Consider the following 19,156-nt stretch of genomic DNA (forward strand, 5'->3'; position numbering starts at 1 on the left):
AAATCTGTTCTACAGTTAATAAAAACCTAAAACAACAGTTGAAATAGTGGATATTGCACAACCCCGACGGCCCACAATCCTACAAAGGGGGACCCTGAGTCTTCTACTAGAGCTGGAAATCCGTCAGAAGAGTTCCGACACTAGTACGCTCAGAGATTGTTCAGAAGAACCGTATTCTTCTTCTTTTCTTTCTTTTTTTTTAAATAAACAGCAGCAGTCGAGCGATGAGGAGCAGTTTTGTTCGAAGAGAAGCATCACATCGTATCAATAAAAAGATGAGGTTGTTATGGAGTATTTGTAATATACAAAAATGTTGCCTAAATAGACACCTTTTTTCCTAAAATACTGCTCGCTGCCGGTTCGGCGTGTCGGCATTTAAAAACCTAAAAGACGCCTGCAGCCTTGAGCTTCGGTGGCTACCTTCTTCTTAAAATGAGTCTTTTTTTTATTATGTAAAGCAGGGGAAGCTGTTTTAAGTGGTTCAGTCCAGCGGGGGAATGTGAGCCAAAGTTGGAGAAAACCTCATCCGCCGTCCCGCCGAGCTGCACGGGAACATGCAGAATGAAAATCTCTCTTCTGGGATCAATTAAAAGATTTCTTCTTTCACTGCCACAGTTTAAAGCTGAAAAAAAGAAAAGGCGCGGCGCTCAGCAGTACACACACCAGTAGACGAGGTTAAACAGGATGTAGGCGCCGGGGAAGATCATGCGAGAGTAGGTGTCGATGGCGTGGGTGTTCTGGATGATCCGGAAGCCGCGGATGCCCTTCTTCTTGGTCCCCGCCGGCTCGTTGTCCAGCGACAGGTGCACCACCATGCGCTCCTGTTTCTCCGAGGCGTCCTCCGGCGCCATGGAGGCCCGGGTGTAGCCCGCCAGGCTGTTGGCGTCCGCCTCGCTGTACGTGCCGTCCAGCATCATGGTCCTGGCGTGGGACATGCCACAGGTGCACGGCAGCGTCTGGGACTGAAGAGACGATTCAACAAGAAGTCTAAAACACAACATTTCGTAGACGAGGAGCCAATTTCTGGAGAAAAAAAGATCTTCGTACCTGCTGCCGGACTTTTTCTCTGAGCTTGCGGTCTTTCCCGTCCCTCACCGTCGTCAGGTAGTTGACGGCGGCGTATTCGAGCACGGACAGGAAGACGAAGACGAAGCTGACCCAGAGGTAAATGTCCACGGCCTTGATGTAGGAGACCCGGGGCATGGAGGCGTTGACTCCGGTGATGATGGTGGACATGGTGAGCACCGTGGTGATACCTGAAGCCCAGAGAACAGACCGCCTCGTCAGAAAGCTCCGGTACCTGGGCTACGTTGTTAGCACATACCAGTGAATGACATTGTGTTACGACATGTCCACAGATAGAAGTCGGATCTATCTTTTTATTATTATTGATTATTATTTATGATTATTTTTTATATATTTTTAAGACAGAGCCAGGCCAACTGTCTTCCAGTCTTTATGCTAAGCTAGGCTAACCACATCTTCTCTGCAGCTCCATATTTGATGCCCGACATGGGATTGATGTCTTCTCATCTCGGAGAGAAATCAGCAAATTTCCCAAAATGCCCTTTTGATGTTCAGGGCGGGGGCGGGGGCGTGGTTGTGGTGGCGGTGGCGGTGGTGGGGGCGTTACCTAAGGAGACCCTGGCGGGGACGGCCCTGCGGTCGATCCAGAAGGACACCCAGGACAGCATGACCATCAGCGTGGCCGGGAAGTAGGTCTGCAGCAGGAAGAAGAAGATGTGGCGCCGCAGAGTGAAGTTGATGTAGAGGCGGTTGTACCAGCCTGCAGACGGGAACACAGAAAACAAACGTGAATGTTTGCAAATCGCCTCATGCGTCACAGGAATAAAAGAAACAAAACGACGTGTTAAAATGCGGCGATAGACACCGAGCCGAGCCGGAAATGAACTAATCTACAGGAGGGATGATAGAAATCTGGACGGCCCATAAAAGCAAACAAAACAAAACAAGGTCTGAATAGAAAGGAGATAATTGCCACGGATAGCTGCATTTATGACAGCAGAGCAGGCAGAATAACAATGTGAGGGAAATATAGAGATATGTGGAAATGACTCACATGGTGTGTTTTTCTAGTTCCTGAGCTTTTCCTCTGGAACCTCGTTGTTTGATTAAAACCTCGTTGGGTGAAGGCAAACAATTATTTTCAGAGTTTTCACTGAAATCTTCGCTCAGTAGCAGGCTCTTAGATATATTCATATAATCAATATGCATGACTAGTTTCTACCATGACAAGTGTTGACTTGAGAGAAACAATGTCCTGGTTACCTCCAGATGTAATAATTCGGTTGAATGTGTCGGGGGGAGTGTCACATCATCCTTGAAATTTGAGTTATTACAACCAATGAAAAAGTGGAATTACCGCCTCACGGTTGTTTTAAATCCACGTCCCTCCAAAACATCATCAGCTGATCGGGTATTTGTTGTTGGTAATTTTGTTTTGTTTTGTGACCTTTTTACTACCAAACCTGAATCAGTTTCACAAATTCAACGATTTGTCCAAGAAAGGGGCAGACACACTTGACCTTTCACCCTCAGCCGTTCCTAAGTATCGCACATAATAAAAATGTAATTTCTGCGATGATATGAAAATTTCATGTCAGGATTATTAATTCAGATAATCATCAAAATAAGCTTAAAACTCACTTTACCTCACTTTTTAAAAATGCATCACAAATAGAAGATCGTAAAGGAAAAAATTTAATATATATGAATAGATTTTTTTTTAATTGCATCATTGTATGAGTCTGATCTTTTCAATAATTCCTGGAGGGATTTTCTTTAAACAGGCTCCTCTACCACGATAGAAAGCTAGACAGCTTCTTCAGTTCACAAATGTCACAATTTTTATCGTAAGCGTTTTTTTATTGTTATACTTATTCACGTGTTGGTTTGTGTATCGACCGCTATCAGCAATATCTGCCTACTTATTATTTATTATTTATAGAAAGCATTTTCCACTATCAGTCCTGATCATTTATGTGTTTGTATATATATTATATATATATATAAATCTTTTAGTTGAGGCGTGAGTCATTCCTGCAGGTTTTAGGAGGATAAATACATATTATGCAGCAGGCTGAAGAGAAACCTACGGTGAATAAAAGATACTCGAGATATTGGGGTTAGCTTTGCTCCCCTGAGAAAACGTTGAAGGTTTCTGACTTCATAATCTTCGACCATTATAATTAGTATATATAACACGCTTCAAGACAAAAGTTAGCTCCACTTATTTTATTATCTCCACAAATCACAGCGTTGCTCTGAGTTGACCCTGTAAAATCACTATGTTAAAGGTATCAAGTGTGATCCTTCAAGCAGATTGGAGATCGAGTCCAAGTGAAGACAAAGTCCTCACTTGAGGACAGGTTATGTTTGCTAAAATTGTTATAAAATATGAAATATTCTTGCACATGCAGAGCCACGCTGTGACAGAGTGCAGAAGAGAGCAGGAGATATTAAAGAATTCAACGTTAATTTGGCGTCTTGCCTTTGTGCTCGGCTCACCGAGGTTAGCCGAAGCAATTACTTCAGACTTCAGGGTCTGATTAACCCGTCAGCGGCGAGGAACCTCACTGGTCCCCCTATACTCTTCAAATTGGTTATACGTTTATTAAATATTCATTTTGTTTAAGAATATGCACCATGGAAGCATAATTTCATCTGAAATATTTATGGTAATAAAGGTTGATTTTGTCGCCTCCTGACAATACAGCACCCCCCCAGGCATCACATTAAGTTCCTTTCCATTTCGGTTTATATTAACCACTACATCAAATGACTCCATAATAATTAGCATACAGTGAACCTGAATCCTCTGGGGCCCTCATAGGAGCAGTCCAAAGTTTGGGTCGAAAACAACCCGTTTGCCCCGAGACTTGGAAAGGAAGGAAGGAAAACCTTCGAGACAGTCGAGACCTTTGAGACGGTCCCTGATCCGGCTTTGGTGCCGTATTGCTGGAGGGAAGGGGAGTTACAGGAGAACCAGAACCAGGACTGTCAGACTCCCTACTGCAGTGAAATCAGCACCGAATTTTACAACAGCAGTCATGTGATTGTGGTATGATTTTCAAAAGGCATGTCAGGGGAATTTTCACTGATTGGAACTGTTGTACTGTAGTTGCATGCGCCCCCTGGTGTCGATTTAACAATGCTAATAATATAAATCACCCAGAAGTGCTGCATGAACTCCTGACCGTCTTTTCCCCCCATGTGGATCCTGATGATAACGACAAACTGTCCAATCAGCGAGTCCCAGTGTGAACAGGAACCGGACCAGAACTTAAAATGCAACTGCATGTGTGTGAACCCCCCCAGGACCGGTACCGGTGCTGCTGTAGAAGGCCAGTCTGGAGGTCGTGTGGAACTTCTGGATGAGGAACTGCGACAGAGAAATCCTGTCGTCGGTGCTCAGGGACTCGTCGCCGCTTTTCCAATACAGCATCAGGTCTTCATCCGTGTAGGCGTCTGCAGGACGGAAAGCACGGATGTGAGATTTAGAGAATTTCCTGCAGCCAATGGCGTCAACGCGTTAATACCCACTGATGTGAAAACACGATGCGGCATCCACAGCTGCTCTGCACCAACCTCCAACTTCTAAATAACAGTGTGTAGTCATAAAACAGTAGTGAATAACAATTTTAGCTGCTAAGAAAGTGCTGCAGGGCTTTAAAAATAATAATTAGTACTTTATTTCCTCTGTCTTCTCAGCAACAGTACTTACAGCTCTCCAGCTCCAGCGTGCACGTCTGCGAGTCCAACGGGAAGCGGCTGAAATCCATGTTGCACGCCGCCGTGACTGTAACTCTGGAGGGGGGTGGGAATAATCAGAACTTTATTTCTATAGCACCTTTAAAAACAACAGTTTACAAAACGGCTCTATACACAAATACAACGTACACATCAGCAGTTTGAGGCAGTCTGAGCCAGCCAGGCTTCTCGGATCGCTGGGTCTCGTCGTCAGCATAGCAATGAAAAGAAGTACTGCTGGATAGTCTGGCCAAGCGGAACCATATGAATAGAAAATAAAATTGGACCTAAAACAGAACCCTGCGGTACACCTATTTGAGATGTATAGGAAGAGTTATTGCCCGTGGTGACTGCACAGTTTCTGTTAAGGCACCTTGTTGGCAACATGGCCTGCCGAGTCCCGTCTAGTTGGTGAGATGAAAACCAGATTTATCCTCACCGGAGGCTGTAGAGGACGTGGCCGTCGGGGAACACCCGCAGCATGATGTTGTCCGTGGTGGTGTCATGGATGAACGACCTCTTGGAGTGGACGAAGAACACGTCGGGCACCCAGATCTTCTTCACCAGGCGGCCGTCGAAGGTCATGCTCTTGTTGGTGGAGCTCGGGAAGGCCAGGCGCTCGTCCTTCCAGTAGTGCCTCAGATACAGGGTCATGGTGAAGTCCTGAGGGGGCGGATTGGGGGGGGAGGGGTGACAGAAACAGCTTCTGGATTAAGTCTCACTACGAGGACTCTGGGTTTTATTGAATTCCTCTGGGATTACAGCGCTACGGGCCGTCGCCGCTGGATTAAATGGACCGCTGATGACTAAACGTACACAGTGGAGAGAAGTGCTGAACATATGTTAACTAAGTACCGTCCACGGCCTCCACAGACCCTAGATCACCCTCGCCGTCTTGCCTCCTACCCCCCTGTTACTATGCAGGCCTCCTACCCCCCCCCCCCCCCCCCCCACCACACACACACACACACACACACACAGATCAGCCTCAATCCCACTCTCTGCATGGCATTACATAAGACCAGCTCAGTGAGGAATAATGGCTGCAGCGACACATTGTGCTCTTGGCACCAAACAAAGTACCTTTCATGTTGCGTAAGATGAGGTCAGGGGCAAGTCTGTATCTCCCCGACGGGTAATAACTGTAATTTTGAAGTTAGTTTACTAACAATGATGTTTTGAAGAGTCCTTGAACACATAAATAATAATGATGGTCCTGAAAGCTGAATCTCTTAAAAGCTGAGCTTGTAAAAAAAATACACTAGATTGAACTATTTCACATTATCTCATAATGTCACAAAGTTGAATTAATAAGCAACAATATATTAATACGTAACAAGCAAATTAAAGATAAATACAGCTGTTTAATAGTCAGTTTACAGACTTTATGAATCTTCTTTACTTGGCCTGCTGCTATGCTACATGTTAGCATTGTTCTGGTCTGCTTTCAGTATGGCAGCTAATGTTAGCCAGCTTTAGATAAAAATACTGTGGACGTTAAACGCAATTACTGAGTCAGCGCTATGATTATATGACTTTTCTCCTTGCGCTAATGCTATTACAATTTAGTTCAGGGCATTAATATAGCATCACAAACCAAACCTATTTGTGATGTAAAGATATAGTGGAGTGAAGTTGCTCTCCCTCTGTGTGCGTTGTTATCTGAGCCTCCCTGTGCTCTGTTTACGTAGCTGCCTGGCCGAACGCTCTTGTACGGCAGCTACAGCCGATAGCGTAGCAGCGCACCCTGCTGGTTCCCTCTCACGTGAACTCCCTTAGCTCCGGCAACACTGTTAGCATCATTAGCTTCTACGGCTCAGCCAACGCCATGTTGAGAGCCATATAGAGGCAACAGAAACGCTTTGAATTTCATATCAAGCACCTTTTAAATTACAAGGCTGGGGATATTCTATAAAATCAACCCAACAAAGGTTCATTAATAAGTATTGATTGTCCTGCGATCTTCGTTAGCATAACCACACGCCCACTGTAGTTGATTTTGACTCCCACGTTTACTGCTGGGGGATAGCTGGAAATAATGTCCACAAACACGCAGAAACCTCCGTGAATGTAGCTGCATCTAAGATTCTGTTGTGTTTACCAGCAGTTGTATCTGCGATGCTCCACATTCTGTAATCTCAGCACACTTAGCTGTTTCTCAGCATGGTGTGGACTTAATGTGTGACACTTTTATAATGACGTTTGCTCGGGAAGATAATGCTATGGAACATTATGTCCTTCATGGTTCTTTAGGGCTTTATCGTGCATTTTGTAATAAGATATAAAAAAAATCCCATCACACTTTACTCGGAGCCTATTAAAATTGCAGAACAACAACAGACTACCTGATGTTAGTCTCCCCTCAGTGTAAATTGCTACAAATGAATGGATTAAATGTTTTTTTGTGTATTTAAACTCGTCTTATCACAAATCCTTTATTAATGAGAGTGGTTCTGTCAAACTGTGTAGCAAACAGGAATATTCTTGCCAATAATAATAATTAAAAAAAATATGACACCATGAATTAAAATTGCAGATAAAAACTTGTATCCAGTCTTCAAGAGGATCCTGCAGGTTTAGTGGAGTCTGTCAAGTCAAGTCTCTCTGAGAGAGAGTTGAAGCTGCAGCCTGGTTGATTTCACCATACTTTCATGCTACACTGGGCACAGAACATGAGACGGACAAAGATGGCAATAGCCAGGCAATGTAATTGATATATGATATATATAAATAACATAATCATACATAGCATATGATTCCTGTGACTCCAAAGTAAATAATTAGAAGATAGCTTTACTTTCCATGATGTCTTTTTTCCCATTAATTGCCTCCTTTCTTGACCATACTCATCACAATGATCAGTCTGACAGTTTGGGATTCCTTACAGTGTGTGTGTCTGTGTGTGTGTGTGTGTGTGTGTGTGTGTGTGTGTGTGTGTGTGTGTGTGTGTGTGTGTGTGTGTGTGTGTCTGTGTGTGTGTGTGTGTGTGTGTGTGTGTGTGTGTGTGTGTGTGTCTGTGTGTGTGTGTGTGTGTGTGTGTGTGTAGTCCAGTAGGGTGCTTATATATTGCACATAAACAGAGTTTATTATTAAGGAGAATGATTACTAAATCATTCATGATTCCAGTCTCCTCATGAGATATGTTGACTATAGAGTGTAAATATAGAATACCACCAGCTGTATCCTTTAAAATCGTAATCGTAAACCCTGTTAACCTCCAAAGGAACAGCGAGAGATTGTTTTTTTCTGTGTAACCGTTTAGTTTCCCGCAGCTTTGTGATATGACATAATGTCATTAAGAGCAGCCGTCGTCAGCGATCGTTCTTTTTTTCCTCTCTGCCTCCCCTCTGTTCCCAAAACCATTAAATACACACTGGGATCCAAATTAAATGTAATCCTGGGTCGTCCTTGCAAACGGGAGCTTACACAACATCAGGATGACAGTTTTTTGGGGGATCTAATTTATGGTTCCAGGACAGGAGGTTGATTTAATTACATTACTCAACAAAATAAACAATTCCTACCACTGAGCTTTCATAATCTGATTCTGAGTATCGGACTGAAAACAACTGCTAAATGACCATAACTGGAAGGTTATGTTGAGCAGATCACAGATCTCCAATAATATCTCTGTAAGTAAGCACATTTATTAATAAAGCACATTTAAATTTAAATACAGTTCACACTGAACAAAGTGCCATACATAGGCCTACATCCACACATTGAAGTTAATTTTAATAAAAGGACAATATATGAAAACAATGATATCTATGTCATAAAAGTGCAGGGAAAGCCAGGCAGAAGAGATATGTTTTGAGCCTAGATTTAAAACTGGAGATGAAAGGAGCGTCTCTGATAGAACATGCATGGAGACCAGTGCTACAAGATCTAAGGGACCTGGGATCTGAGTGGGGGTGAATTAGCTCTGCAATGTAGGATGGGGCCAGACCATTTAGGCCTTTAAAAACCATTAGCAGAATCTTGAAATGCATTCTGTGGTGAATGGGCAACCAGTGGAGGGAGGCTAGGATGGTTGGGTAATATGATACAGATTCTGTGAAACCAGTCAGCAGCCTTGCTGATGCGTTCTGGACCAGCTGGAGGTGAGAGATGGGTGATTGAGGGAGTCCCATAGAGTGAGTTACTGTAGTCCAGCCTTGATGTAATAAAAGCGTGGATTACTTACTTTATTCCAGATTGTGAAATGATAGGTAGGGGTTTCATTTTAGTAATGACTCTGAGCTGGTAAATACTGCTTTTGACTACAGCAGCAATTTGCTTGTCAAAGCAAAAAAAATGAATCAAAGATGACACCAAGTTCCTGGTGTAGGGTTTGACATAGAGGGTGAGGTTACAATGGTTGGATGTGGATGGGGCTCTAGATTTAGAGGTGCCAAAAATAACAACTTCAGTTTTATCATTATTGAGGTGAAGGACTTCCCATCCATACTTTTACCTCCTTGAGGTAATCAAGGAGGGTCTGGAGTGAATCCCCGGGTCTGAGGGGAAGGTATAAGTAACAGTCATCTGCATAGAAGTGTAATGAAATATGTTTTCTGATTATGTTGCCTAGCATGTATAGCCAGAAAAGGACTGGGCCTAATATGGACCCCTGGGGGACCCCCACGGGACACACGAGCAGAGGATGAGTAGAACTGGCCCATAGACACTGTGAATGATCTATTTCTAAGACATGAGTAAAACCATTGAAGAGCTGTCCCTCTTATACCAAGGAGTGGTCGACAGTGTCAAAGGCAGCCCTGAGGTCTAATTCAATCAAAGTGGCATTTTCTCCAGAATCTAGAGCGTTTGTGACTCACATACGTTGTGTTGAGAAGACTCGTGTTGCCACAGTTCTAGTCACCGTTGTGCTCGTGTGGTAATCCTCATGCTGTTAATGGAGAATGTTCCCGCCTCATTAGCTGCTCTGTCTGACGAGAGCTTCCCAATGTGTCGAAACCGCATGAGCTCATTTGTTAAAGTCAGCAACTTCCACGGCAGTCACAGATTCACTGGTTACATTTGCCACCAGTGACATCATCCACCGGAGTAGCAGCATTAAAAATTACATTATATTTCTACTTCTCTCATAAACTTGTGAATTTTTCGACTTTTCCACTTTCTTCAGAAGAATATAGTTCTGGGTTGAATCTTCTTCCTTTTTATTTCACGTACCTGCAGATTCTAGTTATTTTTCCAGATTCAAGCTAACAGTAATTGTTAATAAACTCACTGTGTGGAACGTGTTGCAATAACATATTTAAGCCACTTACCATGTCAACCTCTGATATGCTGTCCAAGCTCTCCACCTGAACATCCACTCCAACAGGAACAGCTGGACCTGCAGACAGATAGCAACCAGATGCATGAATAGTATACTTTAATATGTGGACTGTATGAGCTCTGTATGGCGGGTATGAGTGTGTCAAATTTACATTGGAATTTACATTAAGGGCATTTAGCAGATGCATTTGTCCGAAGCGACTTACAACAAAGTACATTTGTCAAAAGAATGAAACCACAACATATCATCGCCGATAAGGCTAGAAATAAGTGTTAGGTCCTCATGTGAGTAAAGTAGTAGCAGTTCAGCAAAGAAAGTACAACAGTGCTATGATAAAAGGGTAGAACAAAGCATTTTTTTAGCAGAAATGAGCAGAACTGTATCATCTGCATAAAGCTGGACTCTACAACCTGATAAGAACGTTGTAATATTGTTAATTGTTAGAAATAAAGAGAGGACCCAATATAGACCTTTGTGGAACTCCCTTTGTCAGCAGTAAAAGTACAGAAACATCACATATTGCCGTCCCTTGAGTCGGGTGGACCTGAACCATGTACAGGACTTTTAATCGAAACCGTTTACACCTCTGGAGGAGCACGGCGTGATGAACTGCATGTTGGGGGATTTACAGGAATACAGAGCCTCATCCCCAAGAGCAAAGCAAGTTCACTCACCCGCCTGTCATGTGTGTTTTAAAGGCACATTGACCGCTGTAGTATGGTTTAAGCTGAGCGGCGGTTTACGGTGCCAGTCCTTTTTACGTAACCGGTGGCACAAGCAAAGCCGCTACCTGGAAGAGGGGATAGCAGCTCGTGCCCAGTTCCAGCTGTCAGCCGTGTCCTCCCTAAACTCTCACTCACGCCATATGCCACGTATCACATGCCAGGCTCGGCAGAATGCCTGAGCTCCTGTTGACGCGTTGCCTCGGCGGACGTTACACCAGACACCGGCTGAGAAAGAAGCCCGGAAACCCCCGTGGTGGTGTTGGTGGTGCTCGTAGACCTCCGTCTCTCTCTGCAGCCGGGTCACGAGACCCACAGTCACAAGCTATTCTGAGCTGAACTGCACTGCGAGGACACAGGAGTGGTTGGGAAAACAACGAAACAAGGTCTGCCCAGAGGAGGGCTGGAGTTCAGCATGCTGGCTGCAGATCCAGGCCCGTTCAGGCGAGGACCATCGGGATCCTGCACGTCGGGTTTTCGCCAGAAGATTTCCATTTGCTATTTTGAGCCGACAGCATCAGCGAGTTATTCCACGTCACTGATTATCAGATGAGACCCACGAATGCGTCACAGAGATGCATGATGGTTCGTGTCGCCCCCCCTCGTAGCCCTCAGTATAGCACTTCTGAGTGGCCTGTTTTTCAAATTGGGCATGAAGCACGAGGGCGCCAGCCAGCGTGTTTCCCGCTGACCTTTTTACGCTCCCGCGGACATTGAACGCCACAAACGCCGAGAATCAACATAATGTCGAAAAAGAAGGGGAAAAAAGTATAAACATCCTGTTTATGCACACACGCAAACATGCATATAAGAAGCCATATTGATAGTTTCAACGCTTTCGGCCCTGAAAGCACCATTAAACCCCGGCGGCTTCATTTAACACGTTTTTTTTATTTCAAATGGAATTAACATCAAAGTGCTGAAGCGGAAACAAAAATCACATAATTCATATGTATTCACAACATGACATAAAAAAAGCATAAACACTTTATTAGCTGCATTTATCCAGCTTCTGAATTTTTTATCAGGCTAATTGTTTGAAGCGCCGTCTTCTTTTTTTTTTTTTACAGACTTTCTCTTTATCCCTGTGGGTGAAATTTTCATAATGTGTCTAATTAAAAAAGTTACACTCAAGCTGCAGAATGATCATTAATCTAAGAAATACAGAATTTCAGTGTTGGGGAGGGACTTTTATTTTGATGTGTGCCAGCAGATGCCCCGCCATATTAAAAGTCTAAAATGAGGCAATAGGGGAATACTTACCCTCATGGAGCCGGTTTCCTGACTCTTATCCTGTTTTTAATGCCCAAACTAATCTAATTAAACTATGTGTTCCTTAGCAGGCATGTCAAGGAAAAAAAGAAGAAATAAAGAAATAAAAGGGACGATTCCCTCGAAGCCGAGGATGGATGCATCTATTAGGCGCCTGAAGGGAAACCCCTGATCCCTCGTTATGCACCGAGCTGACGACACATGGCGGCTTCATCATGAGTTTCTCATGATCGGTAATGAATTCCCTCCGACGGCTCTGCTACGCTGGAGGTTCGCAGCGGTGTGACATTAATTTGTAGTAATTTGATCAGCGATTTATGTGGAATATTTAACGTAGGGTCCGTTTACTAGACCAGGAGATCAAGATTAAGCTGCTGGTCATCTCTTTGAGGCCTTTTTCATGTCTGTTGACACCTTCATTTAGTGGCATATATATATATATATATATATATATATATATATATATATATATATCCCTGTCCTGCCATGCAGATATGATAGATTTGGTTGTCCAGGTTTATAGATAGTTGTTATTACAGAATGCTGGGGAATAAATTGAAAGTGCCTCGGAGGGTGCCCTGTGGTCTGGATGTCCGTGTCCCAGTTAGGAACCTTTGTTGCTTAATTTCCTGTCATCTCTACTCGGCCCACTATCTAATGAAACCATCAAATACCCCAAAACGTAATTTGCAACCTTTAAAGAAACAAGGTCAGTACTTTTGGGGGAAATATGCGTATGTACGTGATATGAGAAGATCCATTTCAGAAATCTCTACACCGGCACACATGAGACCAACACGAACTGCATGAGGAAACAGGAAGTGAGTAAATGGCTGTGTGGGATAACCCTGCTATCTATTTAGAAATATTTACTGTCCGAGGAGGACGTGTCATACGACGGCGGAAAAAAAGCAGAGGGGCCACTTTATTAATATATATAGCCGATATAATAAACAAGTTGTTTGGTTCCGCTTAACACCGGATGTTTGCCGTTGAATTAATGAATTAATTAGAAAAATAAATGTTTACATCCATGGGAAGTAAGCTAGCGTAAATGCCGGTTGTTAGGATTGTAATAAAAGAAATTCGCGATTTTTTCTCACCACTGTAGACAAAAAAAGCGGGAGCGGGGCAATATTTCAAGAAAAAAAGGTGCATATTTGCGAGAATTTGCGCCTTTTTTCTCGGAATATTGCCCCCCTCTCTCAGCTCGGTTGTTTTTTTTTTGATACGTCGTCGTCGTGTGTTCACTACTTCCTGCTAACATTTATTCGACGTCCGATCCTGAGAACGAAAAGCTTTAACAGAGAGTCAGACATCTCAGATTACAGCTTTGTCTCATTGTATCCATTAACTGTGTGTTGCATGAACCGTGGTGCGTTCACAATCGTCCTCGTCCTCGCCCCCCCCCTCCCCATCCCTTCCTCTAATGATGCCGGACCGCTCCTCTTTTTCCCGGATTAGCTGCTGTAAATCCACCGTCGGTTCAGCCCGGCTGGATTAGACAGCATTAGACACGATACCGGCTTTTCTTCAGCATCCTGTGGATGTGCAACGAGGGGGAAACCTTGCGTCTCTTTAACGCGTGGCGGTTTCTATCCACCTCATCACGTGGGCTTTTTTTGGTGTTTTTAACCTGAAGGCAGCAGCAGCTCTGTAAATAGATGTACGTACAGAGGAAATCACAACACAAACATCTTCTCCCCGTCGACTTCCTGCCTGTTTGATTTGTCGGGGGGGGGGGGGGGGGGGGGGGGGGGCAACGTCCCACCGTTCCACCTGCACACTGTGGATAAAACAAACCTCCCCTCAACAATTCTCTATTCAGCGTCTTTGTTCTTTTATTGTCTACATGCAGACAATACACGGCTCCCGTCAGGGTTTGGACCGATTGGGATTTTTTCTTTTTTCATTGTGACTCCCCCCCCCCACCCTGGCACACAGCAGCCGATTCTCAATATCTTTTTCCGGAAGCGTCATGTAAGAGGCTTTGATTAGTAACACTGCAGTCACTCTGTTTGAACCTGGGAGGAAACCCACAAGTCAGTGTTTCTGTTCCTTCCTTCCTTTCTTCCTTCCTTCCGTCCTTCCTTCCTTCCTTCCTTCCTTCCTTCCTTCCTTCCTTCCTTCCTTCTTCCTCCTCCTTCTTCTTCAGCTGAAAGACTCGACATGAAGACGTTCCTCGGTGGATCCACGCTCCCTTCTGTGGCTCCAACTTCCCGGAGGAGGAGGAGGAGGAGGAGGAGGATGAAACTCCCCTGTGGGACGTTTCATTTCCCTCACCACCTCCTCCTGCGCTTCGACACGACTAAATACCAACGAATGGGATTCTTCAGTTCAACAAATAAGCTTCTTATTTTTTAATTGCCTGCATCCAAATCCCAGCGTGGTGTCCTTGTCCCGACATCCGAGGGGTGAAACAAGGTCACACGACACCCGCAGGTGAAACAAGGTCACACCGGGTGACGGCTGCGAACCTTTACTCATCACGTAGTTACATTTGGATGTGTTCCAGCTGGTCCCAGGTTAGCTGGTCTCAGGTCAGCTGGTCCCAGGTCAAATGTCTTGTCATTTATAGCACCAATGTTATGCATGAATGAATTTCACCCGGTTAATTGGTTAATTAATGACTCATCATGTAAATCATTTTGATTAAGATCTTTGGTGCAAACCGATTTTTCTTTGAGCATCGCGATATCTCGATTTCAATCGAAAGACGATAAATGATTATATTGAATTATAGTTTCTCCTCTATGCACACATAAAAACAGACAAACTGCTTTTATTTGTGTGATGTTTCTTCCTCGGGAAGGAACAACGTTAACACACCTGAGTTTAATTAAAAGGTAATGACTGACGAAACATCGTCTCCTGATTGGCCGATATAATACACTCTTTGTATTTACTCTTTGAGGTCGATCTACCGACTTTTATTTGCCAAATAAAAACATGAAATAGGAGACAAGATGCAAAAAAAACGCAATGAAATACTTAATAGACTGGGAATACTGTCAATGTGGCGATGATTTGATTTTCGGTTACTTTGCCTGAGGAAGACCATCTGTGTGTGAAGACCGCCAAAATAAAAGACTTGGGGTGGTAGCGTTTAAGTGTTTTTGTTGTGTGTTTTGAGTTCCTGGCTACTCGAATATTCCTTTCAGTAAATACGTTTGTACTTGTACTTGATTCGATGTTCTTCTACGTGACTTCCGCCCTCGGCTGCTGATCGGAGGAGACAGGAATCGGCCTCGGAGGAACTTTTATTTTTATGCTGCGTGTTTCCGGAGGGTCTCTCTGCTGCAGCTGATTGTCACAGTGTATTTACAGTAGTTCCTCCAGCAGCTCGGGGCTGTGAGCTCCACGTCTCTGCGCTCTTTAGGTTTGGCTTCCAGAAAAAACAACAGCAGCAGCAGCGTTCACCTCAGACTCGGGTTCAACACGGGGGCGGAGCTTATCTCAGCATAGACAAGACAAATAATCCAGGTGTTTCTCACCTGCGAAGGCAGGCCTCATGGTGAAGTCGTGCTCGTCGATGCGCAGAAGGTGGCTGGTCTTCACCTTCTTGGATTTGGTTCCATCCGCGACCTTCTTGGACAGAGGCCTGGTGACGAGGAGGAGAGGGGAGGGAGGGGAGGAGAAGGGAGGAGAGAAAGAGGGAGGAGAGGGGAGGAAGAGGAAAGGGGAGGGAGGGGGGAGGGAGGGGAGGGGGGAGAGGAGATGGGAGGAGAGGAAGAGGAGAGAAAGAGGAGGAGAGGAGCCGTTAGTCAGATCAACAGGAAGCGGTGTTTCAGTGTTTGAGGCTCGCTGATGTTTCCAGAGAGACGAGGTTTTGTTTGAAGGACTCATTCATTGTTCGTGGATTTGATGGAAATAATTAAACACGTCATTTATCATTTATTTATTAATTTATTTATCTTTTTTTTTAATCATTTAGGGCTCCTTGAAATGCTTGTGTTGATTAATCAAACAGAAAGCTAATCCACAACAGCATGACGTCTCTGATTAATCGTCACATTGAGCTTGAACCATCACTCTCTACAGTATCACTGTATTATTATATTATATTACTGTTTTATGTCTGCTGTTTCTCCTGTTTGCTCGCCATGTTTTGCTGTTTTTAGCTTTTGACTTCATTTATTTGTCCTCTCATCCTGAAAGATGCCCTAAAAATATTATCATATACTGTAATTATTTGTATTATGTAGAGCATGACAGGCCAAATAATACTAGGCCTATATATATATATATATATATATATATATATATATATATATATATATATATATATAAAATACACCATCATCGCTGAAGCGTTGAGCTCCGTCAGCACCGTTAGCTGCAAACCGCCGGCTCAGCCACCACCACGATGAGAGCTGTGTGGAGGCAAATATACGTGGAATTGCCTCTTTTTTTGTTGACTAATTGATCCTTCGCTAAGCCCCGCCCCCTGCCACTCTTTCATGCTGCGTTACCACGGAGACCACACTGTCTCTAACTGCTAAAGGAATTTTATCCAACTTAAAAACCCTCCAGAGAGAAGCAGACAGGAGGGTCAAGATGAGTTTAAAGGATGGACCTGGGCTGTGATTGGCCGGAGTTCAAGGGGCGGGTCTTAAGTAGGGATTAATTGAATTCCTCATCTTTTAGTAAGAATTTATTAATATATTAATATATATGTGCTTTGAATTCCATAATGAGCAGTTGTAGTCATTTGGCTTCTCTTTAGGGGCGATTTAAAGAAAGACAAAAACAAAACAAAGCAAATCCCAGACTAAAACAACGACGACGGGAGAAAAATAACAGGAAGATTAATCAAAATGATGGAAACGTGCGGTCCTTAAATGTCTATGCAGTTTGCTCTTCAGAGACATGAAACACGAGGATGAAGCTGCAGCTGAGGTCCTGTTTGGAAACGACAGAAGTGTGACAGTCAGGGGAAATCATCCAGAGTTCACCTGAACGCAGCATCCTCCTGAAATAACACGCATGGAGGGAAGTTTCTAACGGAATAAAGATTTCTGGAGACCTGGATGTTCTTGGAGAGCACAGCTGCCTCCCTCGGTCCAACCAGCAAACTTAAGAGTGACTGGGATTCATCTCCTTGCGGATGTTTGCTCCTGTATGATGACCAAAAATCCCCAAATAAACGGAAGCTGATCGGTACTTACGCGCCCGCCTTGTGCGTCTCCGCCGGCGCAGACCAGCGCTTTTTCCGACTTTTGTGTTTCCTGCACTCCCCGAGCAGGACCAGAACCAGGACCAGGACCAGGAGCACGGAGAGGACCCTCGCGTAGCACGGCATGGCCACTTTCTTTCTTCTCGTTTCTTTTAAAAGTTCCGCAGCGGATCGCTGAGTGACGCCTCGGCTTCGCCTGCAGGACGCTCAGTGCGCGGTGGCATCTTCCAGCAGCAGGAGGAGGAGGAGGAGGAGGAGGAGGAGGGGGAGGAGGAGGAGCGGGACCGCGGCGAACAAGCGAGGGAGAGAGGGGGGGGGGGGGGGGGGGGCTAGAGAGAGATGACGTCTGATAAGCGCTCTGATTGGTCTTCAGCATCCAGAGGAGTTTTTTCTGCGCGCAGCATCAGTACCACATGCAGCCAACCCCCCCTTAAAACACGTCGTTTAGAAGCTGCTGAGATGAGCTCCGTTTTATTGAGAGCAAAACAGGAAAAGCATTAGATTATTTGTTTTAGATTTTCACATAAAATCCAGATGAAATTGAGGAGAAGGTTCTTCTTCTCTCTGTCCGCCTGATTCCATCTCTGACATCCCAATAATGCTCACTTTCATCACACTTTTATAATAATAATAATAATAATAATAATAATAATAATAATAATAAAATGGGATTTAGATGGTGAAGTCATACACACATCCAGACAGTCATACACACAAAGAACACAAAAAACAATAAATCAAGGAGCCAAAGGCCTTGAACGGAAACGTTATTTCCTGAGAAATCCGACTTTTCTGTTTGTTTTTTTAAAAAACACTTTTATGGAAATGTTCGTCCTTGTAGCCGAGGCTTCAGCGTTGGAGGCACTTTTCTTTTTTGTTTCCCCTTTAATTAAGCCCTCAATTGTTATTTATTTATGCGCATCTTAATTACAAATACAATAGTCGGGAAGCAGAGGTGGTAGAGGTTGTTAAACGGCAAACATCAGAACTGAATACAAAATAACAACAAAAAGAGACCGTAATGCTTTGTAAAAAAATGAAAATAATTCTTAAAAATGTTTTAAATATTGTAGTAATTAGAGTCCGGCGTTTATACAACTGTAGAATTGAAGAAACAACAGATATCAGTTATTTTGAGTGAACGTAGAACGAATCCCAGATTAGAAAACACTTATCTGATGGATTTAAAGAAGAAATGTCTTTTAGTGAATCGTGATTTGACCTTTGACCTCCGTCACAGTCCAGTCTTACTCGGCTCCGTCTCCTTACGTAAACTCTCTCCACTTCAGTGGACGCCGAGGAACATCCCGCCCTCACTCAAAGTTGTTTTTTATCTCAAGAGATTAAAAGTATTTATCGGGTCGGGACGTCTGTGTGAGCCGGGCGAGAGAGAGGGAGAGAGAGAGAGAGAGAGGGAGAGAGAGAGAGAGAGAGAGAGAGAGAGAGAGAGAGAGAGAGAGAGAGAGAGAGAGAGAGAGAGAGAGAGAGAGGATTCTGGTAACACTTTTTATAATGCATCATATTTAGAAACACATTATAATGTATTTATAAGGCTTTATAAAAGTAGTTATAAATGTTAATAGTCATAACACCTATATAACAATGTTTATTATAAGTGGTGGAAAGAAAGAAAGTGTTACGGTGATGTCGTCTTTAAAAAAGGAGGGAACATGTAGATTTGGGATGTTTTGTTGGGGGGTGGCTAACCACAGATGCATGGTACCCAGAAGATGTATCCTAAACCCTAAACTTCTCCTCTGATGTCACATTTGTGGAGGGAGGAGAAGAGGAGAGGAGAGGAAGAGAGGGGAGGAGAGGAAGAGGGAGGAGAGGAGAAAGGAGGAGAGGAAGAGGGAGGAGAGGAGAGGAAGAGGGGGGAGAGGAGAAAGGAGGAGAGGTAGAGGGAGGAGAGGGAGAGGAGAGGAAGAGGGA

At 44.0% G+C, this 19,156-nt stretch overlaps 1 protein-coding gene across 1 annotated transcript; it reads right to left on the reverse strand.

The window, feature by feature from the left end:
• Window positions 1–303: 303 nt before the first annotated feature.
• LOC311027058 (gamma-aminobutyric acid receptor subunit rho-2-like) lies at window positions 304–17,390 on the reverse strand. Its single transcript, XM_084030838.1, has 9 exons — window positions 17,217–17,390; window positions 15,543–15,649; window positions 10,044–10,111; window positions 5,210–5,433; window positions 4,745–4,827; window positions 4,348–4,488; window positions 1,634–1,786; window positions 1,048–1,256; window positions 304–962 (listed from the first exon to the last, which is right to left on the reverse strand). The coding sequence occupies exons 1-9, from the start codon at window positions 17,348–17,350 to the stop codon at window positions 648–650; spliced, it is 1,434 nt and encodes a 477-aa protein (XP_083886964.1). The 5' UTR covers window positions 17,351–17,390; the 3' UTR covers window positions 304–647.
• Between the last annotated feature and the right edge of the window lie 1,766 nt (window positions 17,391–19,156).

Source organism: Eutrigla gurnardus, assembly GCF_963514095.1.
Source record: "Eutrigla gurnardus genome assembly, chromosome: 16".
NCBI lineage: Eukaryota > Metazoa > Chordata > Actinopteri > Perciformes > Triglidae > Eutrigla > Eutrigla gurnardus.